At 33.7% G+C, this 19,808-nt stretch overlaps 2 protein-coding genes across 2 annotated transcripts; both read left to right on the top strand.

The window, feature by feature from the left end:
* Positions 1 to 714: 714 nt before the first annotated feature.
* Positions 715 to 2,165, top strand: LOC113509464 (DNA primase large subunit-like). Its single transcript, XM_026892803.3, has one exon. It carries the CDS (start codon positions 881 to 883, stop codon positions 2,147 to 2,149), a length of 1,269 nt encoding a protein of 422 aa, XP_026748604.2. The 5' UTR covers positions 715 to 880; the 3' UTR covers positions 2,150 to 2,165.
* A 1,315-nt stretch (positions 2,166 to 3,480) lies between these two features.
* Positions 3,481 to 18,775, top strand: LOC113519282 (fatty acid 2-hydroxylase). The gene is made up of 6 exons (XM_052892539.1): positions 3,481 to 4,112; positions 10,948 to 11,170; positions 13,733 to 13,908; positions 15,039 to 15,165; positions 17,193 to 17,312; positions 18,340 to 18,775. The coding sequence occupies exons 1-6, from the start codon at positions 3,810 to 3,812 to the stop codon at positions 18,423 to 18,425; spliced, it is 1,035 nt and encodes a 344-aa protein (XP_052748499.1). The 5' UTR covers positions 3,481 to 3,809; the 3' UTR covers positions 18,426 to 18,775.
* Positions 18,776 to 19,808: the final 1,033 nt, after the last annotated feature.

The raw sequence follows: 19,808 nt of genomic DNA, 5'->3' as shown, positions 1-19,808 counted from the left end.
GTATCAAGCGTGCACTACATAAGTGTTAAAGTATTAATACTATTAATAAATTATTCCAACAACCATTTCATTATCGCTCATTGATGAAGCACATTATTTAAGAGCGGATATTGCCCTAATTTTTATTAATATAGAAAAGAATATACCAATTAATACGAAATATATATATATATATATATATATATATATATATATATATATATATATATATATATATATATATATATATAATATATAATATATACAACTATATGTAAGAATTAAGTATATATAAGTAAGTAAATTAAAGAAGTTAGACTGTTTAGATGGTGTATCAAGATAAAATTCATACCTGATTTAGATTTTCAAGAATACAAAACCGCATTAAAATTAGTGTAGTAGGTTTTTGTGTGATACTGTAAGAAGTAAATCGACGAACATAAAAAAATATTGAAAATTGTTTGTTAGTATTATTAAGATAGTAAACATTCCTCATATCAATTTTTCTTAAATATCTCTCGCATACAGACATCATTTTATTATAATTTTATTGTATTTGTAAGATATGTCGCTGTTTAAAATCACCATATAGATAAATATAAGTCATAGCTATTTTAAATTGTATAGTTTTATTATATTTAAAATTTAATGAACTGGTTGCATAGTATTTAAAAACTTTTTGTTTGAAATAACGATTTCAGGGATCAACGGTCTGTCAATGTTAATAGTTTGACGCGAAGCAGTATAACTTAACGTTTACTTATTCTGTGCTCAAACCGATTATTGACTTTGACAAAATATTTCTTGTTGACTTGACAACGGTGGACTTTTTGAATATTTTCCAAAGCCATTTACTTTTTATTAAAATGAAATATAATAAGTAAAATGAATTGCAACGACGATGTCTTTCTTTTATTTAACTCCTGTCAAAGGAGACTTACCGGTGCACTTCTTGGAAAAAATAGTTACAAACAGATTACTATATTTGGAAGATCTTTTAAAGGGTGAAAATGTTATTTACAATGAATTTGTAGTGGAAGGCAGTATTTACGATAACGTAGGGCACTACATGCTATGTGTTACTGCAATTCTAAACAAAAGTTGGGATTTTGTACAATTTATTTTAAAGGCCGAAATGGAATTGTTTAGACGACGAATTTTATCTATCTCTGCTTACGACATGCGATCGTTCGCTAAAAAGGTGATACGATGTATTAAAAAACATGATAAGATTCCAAGTTTCATGGAACCACTGTTGGTAATAAGCCGGCACTTGATGTTAAAGGATTTGGCTCAACACATTTGCTCGTCATCCCATTCTATTGAATGTACAAGCCATTGTATACAATTAAATTTTCGACATTGTCTTCAATTTATAGCTAAGAGGCAAGTGGAACTAAGAAATGGGATTGTTTACTTACCCTGTGGAAAATGGAAACAATATTTGATACTGCTCTTTAGTATGAATGTAAGACACAGAATAATGAATACAAATTTAGAACCTCTAAAAGGTGATCCTCGAGTAAAGGATTTATTACTTAAATTTAAAACACATCTAGAAAAAGACAGCGACTGTAATAGCAATAAATTGTGCAGTAAAGATGTTGATAAAGTATTAAAATTCTTCCCTCCATGTATGTATAATCTACATTCAAGTTTACGAAAGAAACATAGATTATCACATTCCCAACGTTTTTACTACACCTTATTTCTGAAAGATATTGGTATGCCTGTTGAAGAAGCTGTTGATTTCTGGAAAAGAGAGTATAGTTTGAGCCCCAATGGTAGTCATACTTGTTGTCACAATTGGGATAAAGATGAGAAAAAATATGTTTATGGTATTAGGCATATGTATGGTTTAGAGGGAGGAAGGAAAAGTTATTCATCTGTAAGTTGTCAGCACATCCAGAGCGCAGATGTATCTTGTAACGAAGGAGGCTGCCCATTTAAGGGTTTTGACATAGACAAGCTGGTAAAGGTTTTAAAACTTGACCATAAAGAACCGTTTTTGTCACAAATAAATGAACTGAGAAATAAAAATCAGTACACATCTGCATGTGTTACATATTTAAAATATAGTCACAATGTGGCCTGTGATAACAGTCTTAACTTTAATTTTACACCTGTTAAATTTTATATGAAATGTTTTGAGAAAAGTTCTGTCAATTAAAATTGTGTTAAAAATATATTTGTGTGATTTTTTTTTTTTTATAAAATCATATACAGTGACCTCTTGAGACTAGTGTAGACAAAATACCCACTAATCATATTTATTACTAGCTTTCTCCCGCAACTTCGTCCACGTGGCCGAGACATATTTACTGAGAGTGGTAAAAAGTAGCCTCTATCGCATATAGTATGGATTATGGTCACCCATCCTAGTTGGAACCACAGCCGGGGTTGCTTAACTTGCATTAGCACTACGGCCTCTGAGCAATTAGTCACTCCTTATTGTATTATATACTTAAATGATAATTACGTACCTAATACCTTCATAAAATTTTAGCCAATTCAACTGATCGGTTATTTTATAGCATTTTATATGTGATTCTTTAAATGGATATAACTTTTTTATTTATGAACTGATTGAAATAAACACATTACATTTAGTTAAGTGTAGCAAACTGCAACGTATTAGTGAAAACCACATAAAAATCGGCTATGCCGTTTTTAAGATTAGTGTACACAGACGAACAGACAAAATAAAAAAATGTTTTGAGTCCTATTACTTGGGTGGGCATCAAATAATTCTAGAGTGGGCATGGCCCAACCGTCCCCCTTCTATTTCTTAAATACGCCTATGGTGATACAAGAACACCCATGCTCACAAAAAAGTACTGTTGTAGCAGAGTTGTAGTTATTGTAGTTATTATATAGAGATGTACAGCCTTCAAGCATTAAGATCCCTTAATCACCTCTTGTAATACCCTCATACTCAGGTATATTTCATTATACGGCGGTATATTTTTAAATATATGTTATATATAGAAAACACCCATATTAATACAAATAGTCATATTTATTCATGAATAAAATTGTATTGTTCGGAATTGAATCCGTTACTGTCGGAAAGCGCTACACTGCCGCACCAGTAAGCTCGTTAACAATAACGTTTTATTTATTTACGAAAATTAGTTTATGAATAAAATATTGTTATTAAAAATGTAAATAACCAAATTATATATATAAATTTAAATAATCTATATACAAATTCAGAAGTCTATGTTTACATATAATAAAACTGTAGAGATCGTATGTCTGTACATTGAAAACAAAACGCTAAAATCCGAGGCAGGGATATATATATATATATATATATATAAATATATATATATATATATATATATATATATATTGAGTACAGTGAAACCTTTAAAATAATACCATATATAAATTAAATTAAAGAGTTCTCGTGGGATAGCTAAAAAAATATAGTAACTTATACAGCTTAGTACACAATCTATTTAAGTGAAGTCATTTTGATCTAAGGCAAAGAGTAAGAAGGACACGTCATTTATTAGGTAGGTAGTAAATAGGTAGGTACATACATCGATATAATACCAAACAGGAATAACAAATACCACGCGAACAAAGACGCGGGCATTAATATAGCAATAAATTTCCTCAATACCAATAACAGTTCGCGTAAAAAGCACTTTGTAAATAATTAACGCTACTGTTTCTGTTTAATTCATATCGTCCGTGAAATAAAAGTCGCGAACTAATGATAGTCCAATCCCAAACACATGCTGTAATCTCACAGGAGAACTTCGCTGATAAAGGAAACTCAGTTGACGAGCGGTAATGGTTGGCGGTGGTCGCAACGCACCATGACCGCCAGCGGCTTTCCAGTAGAGTTCGCCGGCGCGAATTACGACTTACGACAGTTCGTACGGGACCATCCCGGTGGCGTGAACACCTTAAAGTATTATAAGGGCAAAAGCATTTTGAAGGCGATGGAAAAGTTCGGTCACAGCAGCAGTGCGTATCACATGTTGAACGATTTTAAACTCAATAGTGGAGAGTTGTTAGATGTAAATTTGACAGGCAGTGTGAGCCTTAATGGACGGATTATAACGAATGCGGAGGCCGGCCGGAATGTGGAAGAGATAATGTTTCTTGAAGAGCTCGAGGTAATCATAATAACTTCATAAGAACTATTGTGAAGAGATAGTTTTTTTTTTAATGGGTGATAATGGAATGGTATCCCCACCCGCGCTATCGGTATACACCGACGAACTTAATGGTAAAGGGATAGCCAGTAGCGTCCCTCTTAAAACGTAACCAAAGCCTAACTGCGGCTGCCAATCTGACTGCCAAACGTGGCAATTACTGGCAAAACGCGCCAAGGGTGACGCTTATGTTGAACAATGGCCAGTCAAAAGCTCATATGATGATGAAGCATACTAATTTTAGCGGAATTAAACAAAACATAGAATCGTCTAACCAGCGATATTTTTTTTAACGGGTGAAAATGGATTGGTAACCCCGCCCGCGCTATTAGTATACACCGACGAGGCACCAGTGGAAGATGATAGGTGAGAATGAATGCAGATCAGTTGGTCCACCATGATGAATTCGACAATAATTAAACATGATGGTTTTTAGGGGGAACCACGTGGAGGTCAACCTGAGAGGGTATATTGCTAGTAATGGGGCTATTAGACTTCATTACTAACAATCCCTTTCCCCCCAGAAGGCACTATAGTTATCCGCTTTTATTAACACTAGTCTTTATTTATTTACTGGCTTTTACCCGTGACTTGGTCTGCGTGACTGGAATATGTTTACTGACCGCGATAAAAGTAATCTATACTTTTCTTCATGTTTCTGCCTTGTGGTTCCGGCATAGAATAAGCTACCCCTTCCTTTCCTGTGGGTGTCGTAAGAGTCGGTAGTATATTATGTTCACGTACTGGCCACTAATAATTTTGCAAATACTGGCCGGTAACAAATTATTCTATTTATTCTTATTTAGTCTTTAACCAATTCGCTTGTGTATTACTACATGCCCCAAAGTAGAATATAACCTATTTCTGTACTAAACATTAAAATCCGTTCAGTAGTTTTTGTGCCAAAGAGAAACAAACATAAATCCTCACAAACTTTCACAATTATGATATGTTGTACTCATCATCCTCATCATATCAGCCGTTGACTGACCACTGGTGAACATAGGCCTCCCCCATAAGGGGCGTTTTGCTAATAGTTGCCACGTTTGGCAGGCGTGTTGACAGGCGCAGTTAAGGTTTTAGAGGTGTTTTAAAAGGGATGTAGTATGATAGGAAGGAATAATTGATCCGATAGAAGATGTCCTATCCAAGTTTTAATGCGACCTCCTTACCTCGAGGTTCATCTGTTTGATCCTTTTACAGTGTTACTCCGTTGGAATTGGGATCAACTAATAAAATCTCTTTGACGCACTTTGTACTATTATAGGAGCGTAGGTATGCGACCTACTTTCTGTAATATGACGTCAAGGGATTGTCATATTGTACCTAGTTTAAAAACGTAGATTAAGCTTAGTACCTAGATGCAACGATTAAAAATTTGAAACATATATAAGTATATTCTTTTATTATGGCACGATATGTGATTACTCCATCCTGAGTGAATAGAGAGACAATATGGTTAGTGGCTTGCTGTCAAAGATTGAGGTTATTTTTAATTATTTCTTTTTATAAATAAGTACCAATCTTAATTTGACTATTGCGAATATTATAAAAAAATACGCAATCAGTTCAACCATTCTTAGGTAGTGTGCTTGTCAATGAAAAATAAATATTTTATTTTCGAGTATACATGGGAAGTAATATATACATATTTTATTTATGAATATTTAAGAGAAATTAAAATTAATAGAATCGTCTTACCAATAAAACTAAACAAATTTTGTTAAATGAACACAGATCGAAAAATAACACAAAAGCTTCCATTTTTAAATTTTGGTACTAAGGCATTCTTATAGTGCCTGACACCTCACTTTATCTTAGCTTAAAAAATGCTTTCGATTTTAAATTTGGAACAGTTTTAGATATCGTTAACCTACATACATTGCAAAAGAAATACCTATATTTTTTATTTTTTTTCCTGCAACTTAGAATGGTATATAAGCTGGCGGCTCACGGTAACTGTAGTCTATAGACATGAACAGTAATAATTTTTTAACTGTTTGATTGGTAAGCATTTTCTGCTCTATCTATAGGTATCTCTGATTTTGTATTAAAATCGCATGGTATTGCCGGAAACGTATAAGTAAAACGTAAAGACAATAATGTTTATTTATTTTTGTAACGGATTATGTATTATCTCGATTAATAACCAGATAAGTCTTGTCAAGGACTTTATAATAAAGATAAAAATGAGCGCTAAGATACATAAGATGTTAGTTAATAAATAATAAGAAAACTCAGAATTTTTGACATCATATCCAATTAAATTTTTTAGATATTTATTAATATCAAATAAATAAACTAGTGATACACTGTACGGATATTGTTTACGAATAAATGATTAATGTAAATAATAATACATTAATAATTTTAAAATCTGACAGACACTAAAAACCTTGTTCATTTAAACTTTTGACTCACTTTTCGAAGAGGGAAAACATATTGACAAAACTATATTTTTTTTTTTGTTTCTATTATAAGTAAAAAATTAAGTATAAGGCAGAAAAAGAAATATTAACCAGCTTTAGAATGTGTAAATTAAGTCTTTTAATAGTTACAATACACTGCTGGGCCAGTCCAAGTGGTGTTTTGAGATTTCGAGTATTTTTTTTGTAATCCATAGTTTTTTACTTTTAATTAATTTTGTATGGTTTTCTAAAAAATACATACAGTTACCGTTTTTACTTAAGCGTGATTAAAAACTAATATTGTATTTATTTATTACTATTAGTATGTATGTATGACTGAAATGATGATGACGATGATATGTATGTGTAGACGGAGGACTTAATGCTAAAGTTACCAGTGGGAGCCTTTGTACAAAAGTCGTTTGTTTGGGTACCTCTGTCCCATTCGTGTTTCTACCGTGAAGCAGTTTATTTATTTATAGGATTACCAACATAAGATACAGCAAATCATTTCAATACAATACACTGGTAGATCTAACTTAGATCTAACTGTTCTTACATTTATAGGCGACCACAGCATGTCTTGAGTTTGATAAACATTAAAGTAGAATTAAATTATTAAAGTTGTGTTTGCATGGCTGTGTTTCGGTTTGAAGGGTGGGATATGGCGTGAATTTACAGGGCATAGAGGAATAACACCTGAGCCCTTAGGAATGGGAACGCATGGGGGTATTATAGGCGAAACAGTATACTCTGTTATGTTCATAGTACTGCTCATGTCTATAGGCGACGGTTACCACTTTCCATCAGATGGGCCGTCAGCTTGTTTGCCATTCTAAGTTGTATAAAAAAAGCATTCTCTCCCAGTCAACCTTAGAGAAGTGTCATAATAATTGAATGCGGCACTAGTTATTACTGATATACATACCCGTTAAAATTTACATATCGTCAGCATCATTAGCCTTTAACTGTCCACTGCTGAGCCTCCCTCTTGGGGGGTTTTGCCAGTGGTTGCCAAGCTTGGCAGGCGGGTTGGCAACCGCAGTCAGGCTTTAGAGATGTTTTAAGAGGGACGCTGCTGATCATCCTTCACCCTCCCTAAGTCGGTCTTTACAGGGGAGTTTGACAGCCTTATTGCTAGCAATATGCCTTATCAGGTCGACCTCCACGTGGTTCCCCCTGGAAACCATCGTGAACAATTCTTGTTGAATTCGTCACGATGGGCTAACTGACCTACTTCATCCTCACCTATCATCTTTCACTGGTGCCCCGCCGGTGCATACCGATAGCGCGGGTGGAGTTATCATTCCATTATCATCCATTAAAAAAGTCGGTTTTTACAACACCCGCACATATACATACATATATTTATATACAACATACAACGGCAAAATTTACAAAAACATTAGTTTTCATTCATATATATTTATTAAAATATATATGAATAACAAATATACTCACACATACATAAGATATACTATTATATATATATATATATACACGAAGATGAGAACAGTAGATAGTACTTGTATTGAATGACACTTGTATGATCGATTGATAAGAAGCAAGTATACAACCTTGAATAAATCAATACTATGTTTTAATAATTCTGTATTTTGCAAACTTGTGTTTGTCACTATTTATGATGGTATCGGAATATGTCGGACTTTTGATGGTGTTTTTTTTTTAACAGTATTTAAATCATCTATCTTGTTTTACTAATATAATAAATTTCTAAATAGACAATAACTGAATATGGAAGAAAAAATTAATATTAGAAATTTTGTCTATGTGTATATTTGTTTTAGCGTCAGGCAAAAAGTATTAGATGAGTTTTTACAGTTGAAAGTATACAACGGTATATAAGTTATACACGCGTGTGTGTGTGTGTGTGTATGTGTACGTGAGTGCGCCTGTGTGGATAAGGGTAGTAAGATGGGGAGGGGGGGGGGAGGAATGGTAATAATGCGGACTAGTCCCATTACTAGCAATATACTCTGTTAGGTCGACCTCTACGTGGTCCCTCTTGGAAACCCTTGTGCTGGATTCCAGGTGTGTTCATCACGATCAGCTAACTGACCTGTCTTTCCATCCTTACCTATCATCTCTTCCCTGGTGCCCCGACAGCGTATACCGTTAGCGCAGGCGGGGTTACCATTCTAATGGAATGTAATCTTGCCTGCGCTAATTGTATACACCAGCGGGGCACCAATGAGGGATGATAGCTGAAAATGAAAAGGCAGGTCTCATGGATGATAATGGAATAGTAACCTCGCCTGCGTTAACGGCATACACCGGAGATGCATCACTGAGCATGATAGGTGAGGATGAAAGCAAGTCAGTTGGCCCATAGTGATAAATTAATAAAAAAACAATCAAGATGGTTTCCAGGGGGAGACGCGTGGAGGTCGACCTGATAAGGTATATTGTTAGCAACGGGGCCTCCAGTCCCATTACTAACAATCCCTTTCCCCCCTGAAAAGGCAGATCAGTTAGTCGAACGTGACGAATACACTTGAAATTCAGCACGATGGATTCCAGGGGCGTCCACGTAGAGGTCTACCTGACAGGGTTATTGTTAGCAATTGCACTAGTAGTCCGTATTACTGACAACCCCCCCCCCCCTCCCAACACTCTATAGGCGAGTCTGTTTTTCTGCTGTTTTAATTTGCATAAACAAGTTAGGTACGTGTGAAACAAAGATATAAACGGAACAAATCCACAGAACGTAGCAAAGAAATATGGCTCCCTATCACGCGTGCATTAGCATTTCGATTAGGTTAATAGGCAATTAGGTAGGTGTTAGGTACATATCTACCACTAAACAAAAACCGTGCCTATAGAAAATTAATTAGAATCTACGTGTTTAGGTTGTATTTATGTTACTTTTAAAAATAGAACTTATTTATTTTCTTGTTATGTCAATGAGTATTTTGTTTATTAGAGAAACGTCATTATTAAAAAAAAAACATCTATTATTGTACTAGGGAACAATATGATATATCTTTATTCAGTAAAAAAAAAAAACATCTATTATTGTACTAGGGAACAATATGATATATCTTTATTCAGTAAAAAAAAAAAAACATCTATTATTGTACTAGGGAACAACATGATATATCTTTATTCAGTAAAAAAAAAAACATCTATTATTGTACTAGGGAACAATATGATATATCTTTATTCAGTAAAAAAAAAAACATCTATTATTGTACTAAGGAACAATATGATATATCTTTATTCAGTAAAAAAAAAAAACATCTATTATTGTACTAGGGAACAATATGATATATCTTTATTCAGTAAAAAAAAAAAACATCTATTATTGTACTAGGGAACAATATGATATATCTTTATTCAGTAAAAAAAAAAAACATCTATTATTGTACTAGGGAACAATATGATATATCTTTATTCAGTAAAAAAAAAAAACATCTATTATTGTACTAGGGAACAATATGATATATCTTTATTCAGTATCTTATATTTTTATTGTTTTATCCAACGAACCCTTCACACTACGAGTAAATAGGTATCAGCAAATGAAACATGTATCATATGTCTATATAATTAAACCAAATAATTTTAACAACCTACCTACTTATATAATAAATATTAAAATAAATGAATATACTACTTACATTAGAAATTTAGTTTAATGATTTTAAGATTTGACAGTTCAATTAGAAAAATACAAAAAAAAAAAAAATTTATTCCTCGGGCTATGTCGGTTACTTTTGTTCTTTTGCGGATGACATCGTTTCGGATTCTATCACGGTATTGTTTCTTTATATAAGTATACGTATACAAAATATGAACGTACATTTTGAAAATATTAAAGCTGTAATATATTTATTTATTTAACTACGTAAAACACACTTCCTCATGAAATTAGAAATAGCCCAAGCATTGGGATTTTCAAATCACATCTGAAGAATTATTACCTCTCACAATGCTGATATACGTACTTATTATATTTATGTATTATATATAATATATATCTATCTATTTATATGTATTTACTTATAAATATATATATTTATTTATACCTATCGGTCTTTTTAATTGTAAAGACATTTTATTTATTTTTAACTATAACATTTAAGTCGATTGATACACATGTATGACTGTAACTACTAATGAACTGTCAGTTTTCTCATATTGGGTTTGCTGGAAGAAATCTCTATTGGAGATAAGCTCGCCTTTGTGCACTATTATGTTTGTTTTTACATTTCAATAACCTTTTGTGTACAATAAAGAATAAAGAATAAAATGTAGACTTAACACCGTATGGCGTTATCTACCCGTCAAGCATACACAGTAGATTAATCACTTACTTTAACTGTAACGATTTTCAGATCAAGTTCGAAAGTATTTCTTCATTGCAGGCACGACTGGACTGGTCCAAACCTCTGCTCCGACAGTTGGACGCTATTGCGCCTCATTACCACCTGTGGGTGAACAGCGCGGTGTACAGGAAGTGTCGACTATTCGAGAGTCCAGTCCTCGAGAGTATGACTTACACGGCCTGGTACCTGGTGCCAGCGTGTTGGGTACCTATTATACTCTATTTGGGGATCTCGGAACTTTGCAAGCACGTGTTCTGCGGAGGTATAATCTTTAGTTTCAGCTATATATAATTTGCGGATTCATTTTGACTGGCTATTATATATGAGGTTTTTTTTGTGATGGGTGAAAATGGTATGGTAACCCCGCCTGCGCTAACGGGATACGCTGGCGGAGCACCAGTGAAGCGTGATAGATGAGAATGAAAACAGGCCAGTTAGCCCATCATGATGAATTCATCAGGAATTAACCATGATAGTTTCCAGGGGGAACCGCGAGGAAGTCGACCTGGTTGGGTATATTGCCAGCAATGGGATTCTCAGTCTCCGTTACTAACAATCCCTTTCCCCCCGCTATATGAGGATTTGCCTTTGTTAATTGGTATGAAAGCAACCTATGTGTTGATTAAGGACAGTGTTTTTCAAAGTGTGGGTCGCAACCTCTTAGGGGGTCCCCGAGCCTCTACAAGGGGGTCGCGGAAGGTCGCGAAGCAGTGAAAAATCAACAGTTCCGTAAATACATTATTTCAATCAATAATACATAATGAAGTATCTATAACAGACATCGATTACATGTCTGTTTTAGATACTTTATTATGTATTATTTATTTTATTTTATCGACACCCAGCTGTGAATATAAATACAACTGTACGGATTTCATAATTGTACTATAATAAAATCCTTACGCATTCGAAACCGTGGAGGGTAGGGGGTCGCAAGATATTTTTACATAATAAGGCGGTCGCGCATTACAACATTATCTATCTGTGTACCAAATTTCATTGAAATCTGTATAGATATTGTGATCGAGTAACAAACATAAATATATTTTTAATACTAACAGGATTACGTACAAGAAAAAATCCGTACAATACTATTTTAAAGCAAAACATTTTTATAGCGAAGTAGTTTTTTATTGGAAGAAATTTATTGGTAGAGGGATAGGCAGCAACGTTCTCCTTAAAACATATCTGAAAGCTTTACTGCAGTTGCGAACCCGCCTGCCAAGCGTGGCAACTACTGTCAAAACTCCCCTTATGAAGAAGACTTAGACTTCAGCAGTGGACAATTAACGGCTGAAGTGATGCAGGTTTGTTCAGGTTTAATGACGCGCACGTGACATCCCTAGTGTTGCAAGCGTCCATAGGCTACAGTGACCGTTTACCATCAGACGGGCTGTATACTTGTTGGCTCATTATTGGTATAAAAAAAAAATAATTAAAAAATAACTATTCTAATTCCTACAACAAACGCATGGAAGTAAATAACAATGGCCGGGCTTCGTAAAATATGAAACAACGGTACTACGCATTTTACAATACATAAAAACGTGCCTGCCTACCCTAACGGGAGACAGGCGTGACAGATATGTATGTATGTATGTAAAAACGTAGTGATTACTTACTTTATGATAATACTTTTTTTAATCGTCGTGAAAACTCTATAAAGGTGGTTTAATCACCTTTATAGTGTTTTCACGACGATCTATGAGATTAAGAGTGATAAAAATACAATTTTTAAGCGACTTAATGCATTTGAAGTCCAGGTATACTTATCATGATGGGCTAATAGACCTGTCTTTTTAATTCTCACCTATCATCCCTCACTGGTTCCCCGCCAGTGTATACCGTTCGTGTGAGCGGCGTTGATATTCCATTATCATCCATAAAAAATGCATTATTATTAATGCGGATTACCAGTCTCATTGCCAGTAACTTCTAGCTATCCTGTTAGGTCGGCCTACGTGGTCCCCCCTGGAAACCATCGTGTTGAATTCCAGGTGTATTCGTCACGGTGGGGTAACTAACCTGTCATTTCATTCTCACCTATCATCCCTCAATGGTGCCCCGACAGCGTATACCATTAGCGTAGACGGGACTACCATTCCATTATCATCCATAAAAAAAAAAAAACTTTTTTATTTATTTAATTATATATTTAATTCTTTATTGCACCAAAAACATGAAAATAAATAATGACATATAAATAAGTCAACTGAAATACAGTAGCATGTAGTACAGATTAAAATGTATATTTTAATCTGTACTAATATTTTACTTAACCTGTAACTTTAAAATAACCTTTATTATTATATTTATATATAATATAATTATTATATTTATATAATTATATATAAATATAATAATAAAAGTACAAAAGACGGTCTTATCGCTAAGACAATCTCCTATAGATAACCCTTGGTTAACACAAAAAAAAACTTACAGATTTTGCAAAAATTTCCATAGAACCATCTATTTGGTGAGATTTTGGCAAAATCGGTTCAGTGGTTTAGTTTTTATATCAAAATAACTGGCTTTGCCACGACTGAAGTCGTTTTTTTATGTTTTGTGTTTAAAATTTTAGGTTGAATTGAAACAAGGTTTATTTATTTTACACTAAGTGCTTTAAATCAGTTTTAGAGCATTCTCATATAACAAAAGAAGTGAAATATAAAAATACACCTTATTTCGATGACGTAAAGCTCAATTTTAAACGTGTTCAAATTTTGCTCTCCTTTCCAAGTCGATTTATGTGAATGGAACTAACTAAGAACCTCATTATAGGATTTGTTTTATGGGTGATTTTAATACTAATTAATTATTTCAGTTTCATGTACACAGGATTCCCTGGTACTGTATCAATACGTATATCACATATTCGTGGGACTGGTGATATGGACTGTACTGGAGTACTCATTGCATAGATGGGTGTTCCACCTGAACCCTGGCTCCTCCATCACTATGATCAAGATACACTTCCTCATACATGGAATGCACCATAAGGTACATTTTATTCATTTACTTATGTGTTTTGTTAAAAATATTTATATAACTTACAAATGCAGTTTATGGGAAGGACTATGTTCATTAAGGAACTGTCTGATAATCATAGTAAGTTTTGACACCAGGGAAAGCCCCATAATTTCACATTAATTTGTAGATTTTAATATGCTCGACTAGTTGTGTCCCATGGCTTTGTCCGCATGAAGTGGGGTCGAAGTGCGGTGGCCAGAGTCGAGGTCCGAGCCACTAGGGCGCCCTCGGGCGCACACCGCAGTCCATCAGTAAAAGCTGAAGCTTTGGTCGATCCCCTCTCGTGGGCTTGGAGTGCCTTCCGCACTCGCCCCTACACACGCGCTCGATGAAGTTGTAAAGGCCATCTGCGGCCAACAGCAAATGCGGTACGAAAAAAAAACGTTCAATAGTTTTTGCGTAAAAGAGTAACAAATATCCATCTATCCTTATAAACTTGTGTATTTCTAAAATTAAAATAGGACATAATATGGGCATGACGAGTGGTTCATTTACCATAATATCCATAAATGCATCAAAATATCCTATTAAAGACGTGTGGTCCCGGCATAGACTAGTCCACCGACTAAGTGAGGGCGAAATATGAGCAGCAGCGTCTCTCTTAAAACATTTCAAAAGCCTAACTGCGGTTGCCAATCCGTCTGCCAAGTGTGGCAACTACTGGCAAAGCCCCTTCAGGGGAAATCTTATCTTATTTTTATGCAACTTAGAATGGCAAACAAGCTGACGGCGCACCTGATGGTAAGTGATAACCGTCGCCTATAGACATGAGCAATACCATGGACATAACAGTACACACACATACTGTTTCGTCCATGATACCTCCCATATGTTGCTATTCCTGAGGACCCAGGCGTTATTTTTCTGTACCCTGTAAATTCACCATATCCCACCCTTTAAACAGAAACACAGCCATGCAAACACAGCTGCTTCACGGTAGAAACACGAATGGGACAGAGGTGCCCAAGCAAACTTTGTAAACCTTAACTTTTGTTTGTTTCTTATCTACTGCTGAACAGTGGACAGTTAAAGGTTGATATGATGATGACGATGATCCCATTAAGGATTGTAGTTATTTTTTTATGCTTCATCGTTTCCAGGTACCATTTGATGGATTAAGACAAGTGTTCCCGCCAGTGCCTGCTTTCCTCTTGGCATATCTTTTTTATATACCGCTGCAAATGTTCCTGTCCTATCCACTCATAAAGTTCACAGGAGGACTTATAGGTAATCTTGAATTTAAATCTATAGGCGTAGACAGTCTGTAGTTATTTACAACAGATGCCCATTGGGGGAAAAGGGACTATAGTAATGGGAATTAACAACCCTATTACTAGCAATATACTATATCAGGTCGACCTCCTCGCGGTTCCCTCTGGAAATCACCGTGATTGATTTATTGGTGAATTTATCACGATGAGCTACTGAAACTGACCTGCTTTATCTTCACTTATCATCCCTCACTGGTGTATATCGTTAGCGTATACGGAGTTACTATTTCATTATCAACCATTAAAAAAAATACCCATTGTCGAGTCTCAGCTAACATCGATTTCAATCGATTAATTTTTATAATTCAATCAATATTTTGCACAACTTCAAGGAAATGCAGATTTGACTGTTTGATATTCATTTCAGCATGATATATCCAAGTGTTTCTGAGAAAAAGGGATTTGACAGACACTCAAATAATTACTCTGTAACGGTTTATTTTTTTTATAATGAATATAGATACATATAAGAAGATATGTTTTCAACAAATATTTAATACATTATACAACAATATAATTATTTTGGATATAAATACACAATTTCTAGTTTCTATAGTATTTAACCTAAAAAAAATGCATTATAACTAATGAAGAGAATATTACTTATGCCTACATTTAATGGCTATGCCCCAATCTTGATTACATAGATAGAGAGAGCATCGAGCCTCATAAATAGGTCAACTTTTTGTCAGCTAATTGTCAAAGTAGCTGACTCGTTTTTTTTAATAATATTTTATATACTTATGCATACAATGTATTTGACGTATCTATGTTTAATATTTTAATAAATAAAATGAGTTTTTGCGCATTAAAAATGTGCAGAATTGATAAGACAAAATAAATATAGAAGTTATAAAGGAATCACTCATAACTAATTATGTCGTAAAATTGTGTGAAAAAGTTGACCCGCTTTTTTCGAAGCACACTTTATATATATTTTATTGAGACACTTTATCTATATAATCTAAGGACCCAAAATAATTTACTGGCTACCTCAGGATCCAAAGACATTCTGAGAGTTTAAATACGCTTTTTTTTAAGGGGCCACGTCTTGGAAATTAATCTCAAATATGCCAATGACTTTGTGACGTTGTTTCTGCTTATATAACCTTCGAGAAGAATTCCAGCGTCAATTTATCGTTATTATAATTGCTAGTATTCATTCCCGCGATTTACAATGCCATGACAGTGAATCGATTCAAGGTCGAAAAGGATTGTTTATACACCTACACAAGTCTGTCTGATTTATTTAATCATCGGTACCATTTAAAAATTAGGCCGCAGTCTACGGTCGAGAGCAGATAATTAACTCTCGCCCCGACCCCATAACACATTGCGCGACGCATTATTCTAAAATCAAATGCACTGTTTTTTTTATATATATAAACATTCTGTTTAAATAAAGTGAAAGGACAGAAATCGTACAGTTATGATGTCCTGTCAAATTTTATTTATGGAATTTATTTTTTTATGCAAGTCAGTAAACAAGTTGATGTTACAGAATAAATGTACATACAATAAAGTCCACTATACTCCCCATTAATTTAGAAACGAATTATAGTCAAAGAATTAATAGAATTAAAATTTACAAATATTTATAAATAAAATGAATTTCAAAAAGAGAGGCTATTATTCAATTCATCTGGTATTTTTCTCTCTGTATGTTACATAATTTTTTTTTAATAAGTGGAGATGGAATAGTAATCCCACCTGCGCTATTGATATACACTGGTGGAATACCAGTAATAGGTGTGGATGAAAGCAGATCAGTTATCGTGACGAATCCAACAAGAATTAGCCACAATGGTTTTCAAAAGAAATCGCGTGGAGCTCGACCTGTCGAGGATTTTTAGATCACTCATTACCAACAATTTCTTTAAAAATTATGTTACACTACGATACCTATTGCTAATTCTATGGTAACACAAATGGGTATGAGTAGGGATTATAAGTCGATACTGAAATTGTTTACTGTATGTCCAGGCTACTTGACCTACGACATGATACATTATTACGTGCACCACGGCTCACCCAAAGATGGCACGTATCTATACGCGATGAAGAGGTATCACTCCAACCACCATTTCGTCAATCACGATAAAGGTAAACATATGTGCATTTTCTATATTTACATATACTTAATGAAAACTAGATATATTTCTAATACTGGATACTAATTCCAGGTCTGTAAAGTGCTTAAATTAAAGGCAATTATTATTATATTATCTGTAGTAATAGTAATAGATAGGTAGTTCCTGTTTATTATATAACTAAATCAATTATCTCTTTCAAGAAAAGGTTAAAGTTACATTTTCTTTCGTTTGAGTCATAATCTTAATTTTTCATTTTTCTAATTAACCTGTCAAACCTTAAAATCATTTAAGGGGATACGCTGGCGGAGCACCAGTGAAGGGTGATCGATGAGAATGAAAACAGGCCGGTTAGCCTATCATGATAAATTCATCAGGAATTAACCATGATAGTTTCCAGGGGGAACCGCGAGGAGGTCAACCTGGTTGGGTATAATGCTAGCAATGGGATTCTCAGTCTCCATTACTAACAATCCCTTTCCCCCCCTTATTCATACTGTTTGTACTGCGTTTAAATTTATCTTTAGCCAATTTTATCTATCTTTTTTATCTTATTATTTTTATGTTATGCCTTGGCTAGGCATAATTTTAATTATTCCTCTCCATCCTAAGGTTGCCTGGAAAAGTTCACTATTTAACGATAAGGCCGCCCATTGTTGCCTCTTTATCTTGCTTTTATGTTTGTATTATACATTTTGTTTGTGTACATATATTGTTAATCTTTATAATTTATTTATTTCTTTAACTCTTTATTGCACTAGAAACATAAAAATATACAATGACAAGTGAATAATTCAAGTGAAATACAGTAACATAAATACAGATTGAAATATACACATAAAGGTACAAAAGGCGGTCTTATCGCTAGGGCAATCTCTTACAGACAACCTTTGGTTAAAGGAGAACAGATTGAAGTGGGCAGGTGGTGCAAGAGTGAATTAATAATTTTTCGTGCATAAAATACAAAAACCTGTATTATTCTTTGAAGGGAACAACAATAAAGAGTTTTCATTCATTCGTGATTGTTATTTCTTTTTTAGGATTTGGAATCAGCAGCAAGATATGGGACTACGTTTTCAAGACGTTTGTAAACGTTAGGAAATTAGGGTTCAGTTTGCATTGGTAAAACGATTATACACAGTGGGACCCATCAAACTCGTATTTTCTCATTGCGATGTAAAATTTATATGAAATAATATAAAACAATATTTTTGATACTTTAGAACAACTAATAATAGCCAATTAAACATTCTATTAATATTATAATTAGAAAATTTTATAACGATGGTCGGATGTATGTTTGTTGCTCTTTCACGCAAAAACTACTGAACGCATTTGTATGAAATTTGGTAATCGGGTAGGTTATATTCTTAATACGAGCTGAACGAAGCCGCAGTGTATAGATATTCAAAAATAAGTTGTAATTACTTTCAGAAGATTTCTATTTTGAAAATCAATAAAAAGCTGTAACAGTAATTGTAAATTATTATTTTTTTCTACAATAATAATGTATAAGCGAATAATATTTTATTTCTGAAGAAAGGAGAGGTATGTAATTTTACCAGAGGGAGACTTTGTACAAAAGTCGATTGCTTGGGTACCTCTGTCCCATTCGTGTTTCAACCGTAAAGCAGTTGTGTTTGCATGGCTGTGTTTCGGTTCGAAGGGTGGGATATGGCGTGAATTTACTGGGTACAGAGGAATAACACCTGAGTCCTCAGGAATGGCAACGCATGGGGGGTATCATGGGCGAAACAGTATATTCTGTTATGTCCATGGTCTGCTCATGTCTATAGGCGACGGTTACCACTTTCCATCAGGTGGGCCGTCAGCTTGTTTGCCATTCTAAGTTGTATAAAAAAAAAAATGTAAGTCACCTTTATTATGGTTTTCTACCAGGTAAAGGTAATGGAGTTGATTGGATAATTTTGTTGATTGGATTGATGTAATAATATTATTAAATTATTTTACAACAATAATATAAATAATTACAATTATAATATATAAACAGGTATTATAGTAAATCTGATTCTAAATTTATATGGGAAATGAGTAAGTGGAATATTTAATCCAATGTTTAAACGTCTATATATTTTTAAAAAGAATGACAATTTTCAATTTATCTTGCGCGCGCAACCCCGCGTGCGCTCTGTTATTCATAATTTATTGTTCTACCGATATATATATATATATATATATATATATATATATATATATATATATATATATATATATATATATATATATATATATATATATATATATATATATATACGCCACACTTATATTAAATAAATAATGTTTAAATTAAATTTAATGAAATAGTAATAAAGTATAAGTGTTTGTATTGATATAAATATCTACTATAAAATTATTATGATAAAGCAAGTCTTGTATGGTCTCATCTAGTCATATTAGTACATTTAGCATTCTTATTGTATAATTCCTAATATTTGTTCTTTATTTCAATATAATATAGTAGTCAAATTATTTTGAATTTACTGGGTAC

The sequence above is a fragment of the Galleria mellonella genome, unplaced genomic scaffold (assembly GCF_026898425.1).
Source record: "Galleria mellonella isolate WM207_F2 unplaced genomic scaffold, CSIRO_AGI_GalMel_v1 utg159, whole genome shotgun sequence".
In the NCBI taxonomy this organism is placed as follows: Eukaryota; Metazoa; Arthropoda; class Insecta; order Lepidoptera; family Pyralidae; genus Galleria; species Galleria mellonella.
Note: the sequence above shows the minus strand (reverse complement) of the source record. Positions and strands in the feature narration are given on the sequence as shown.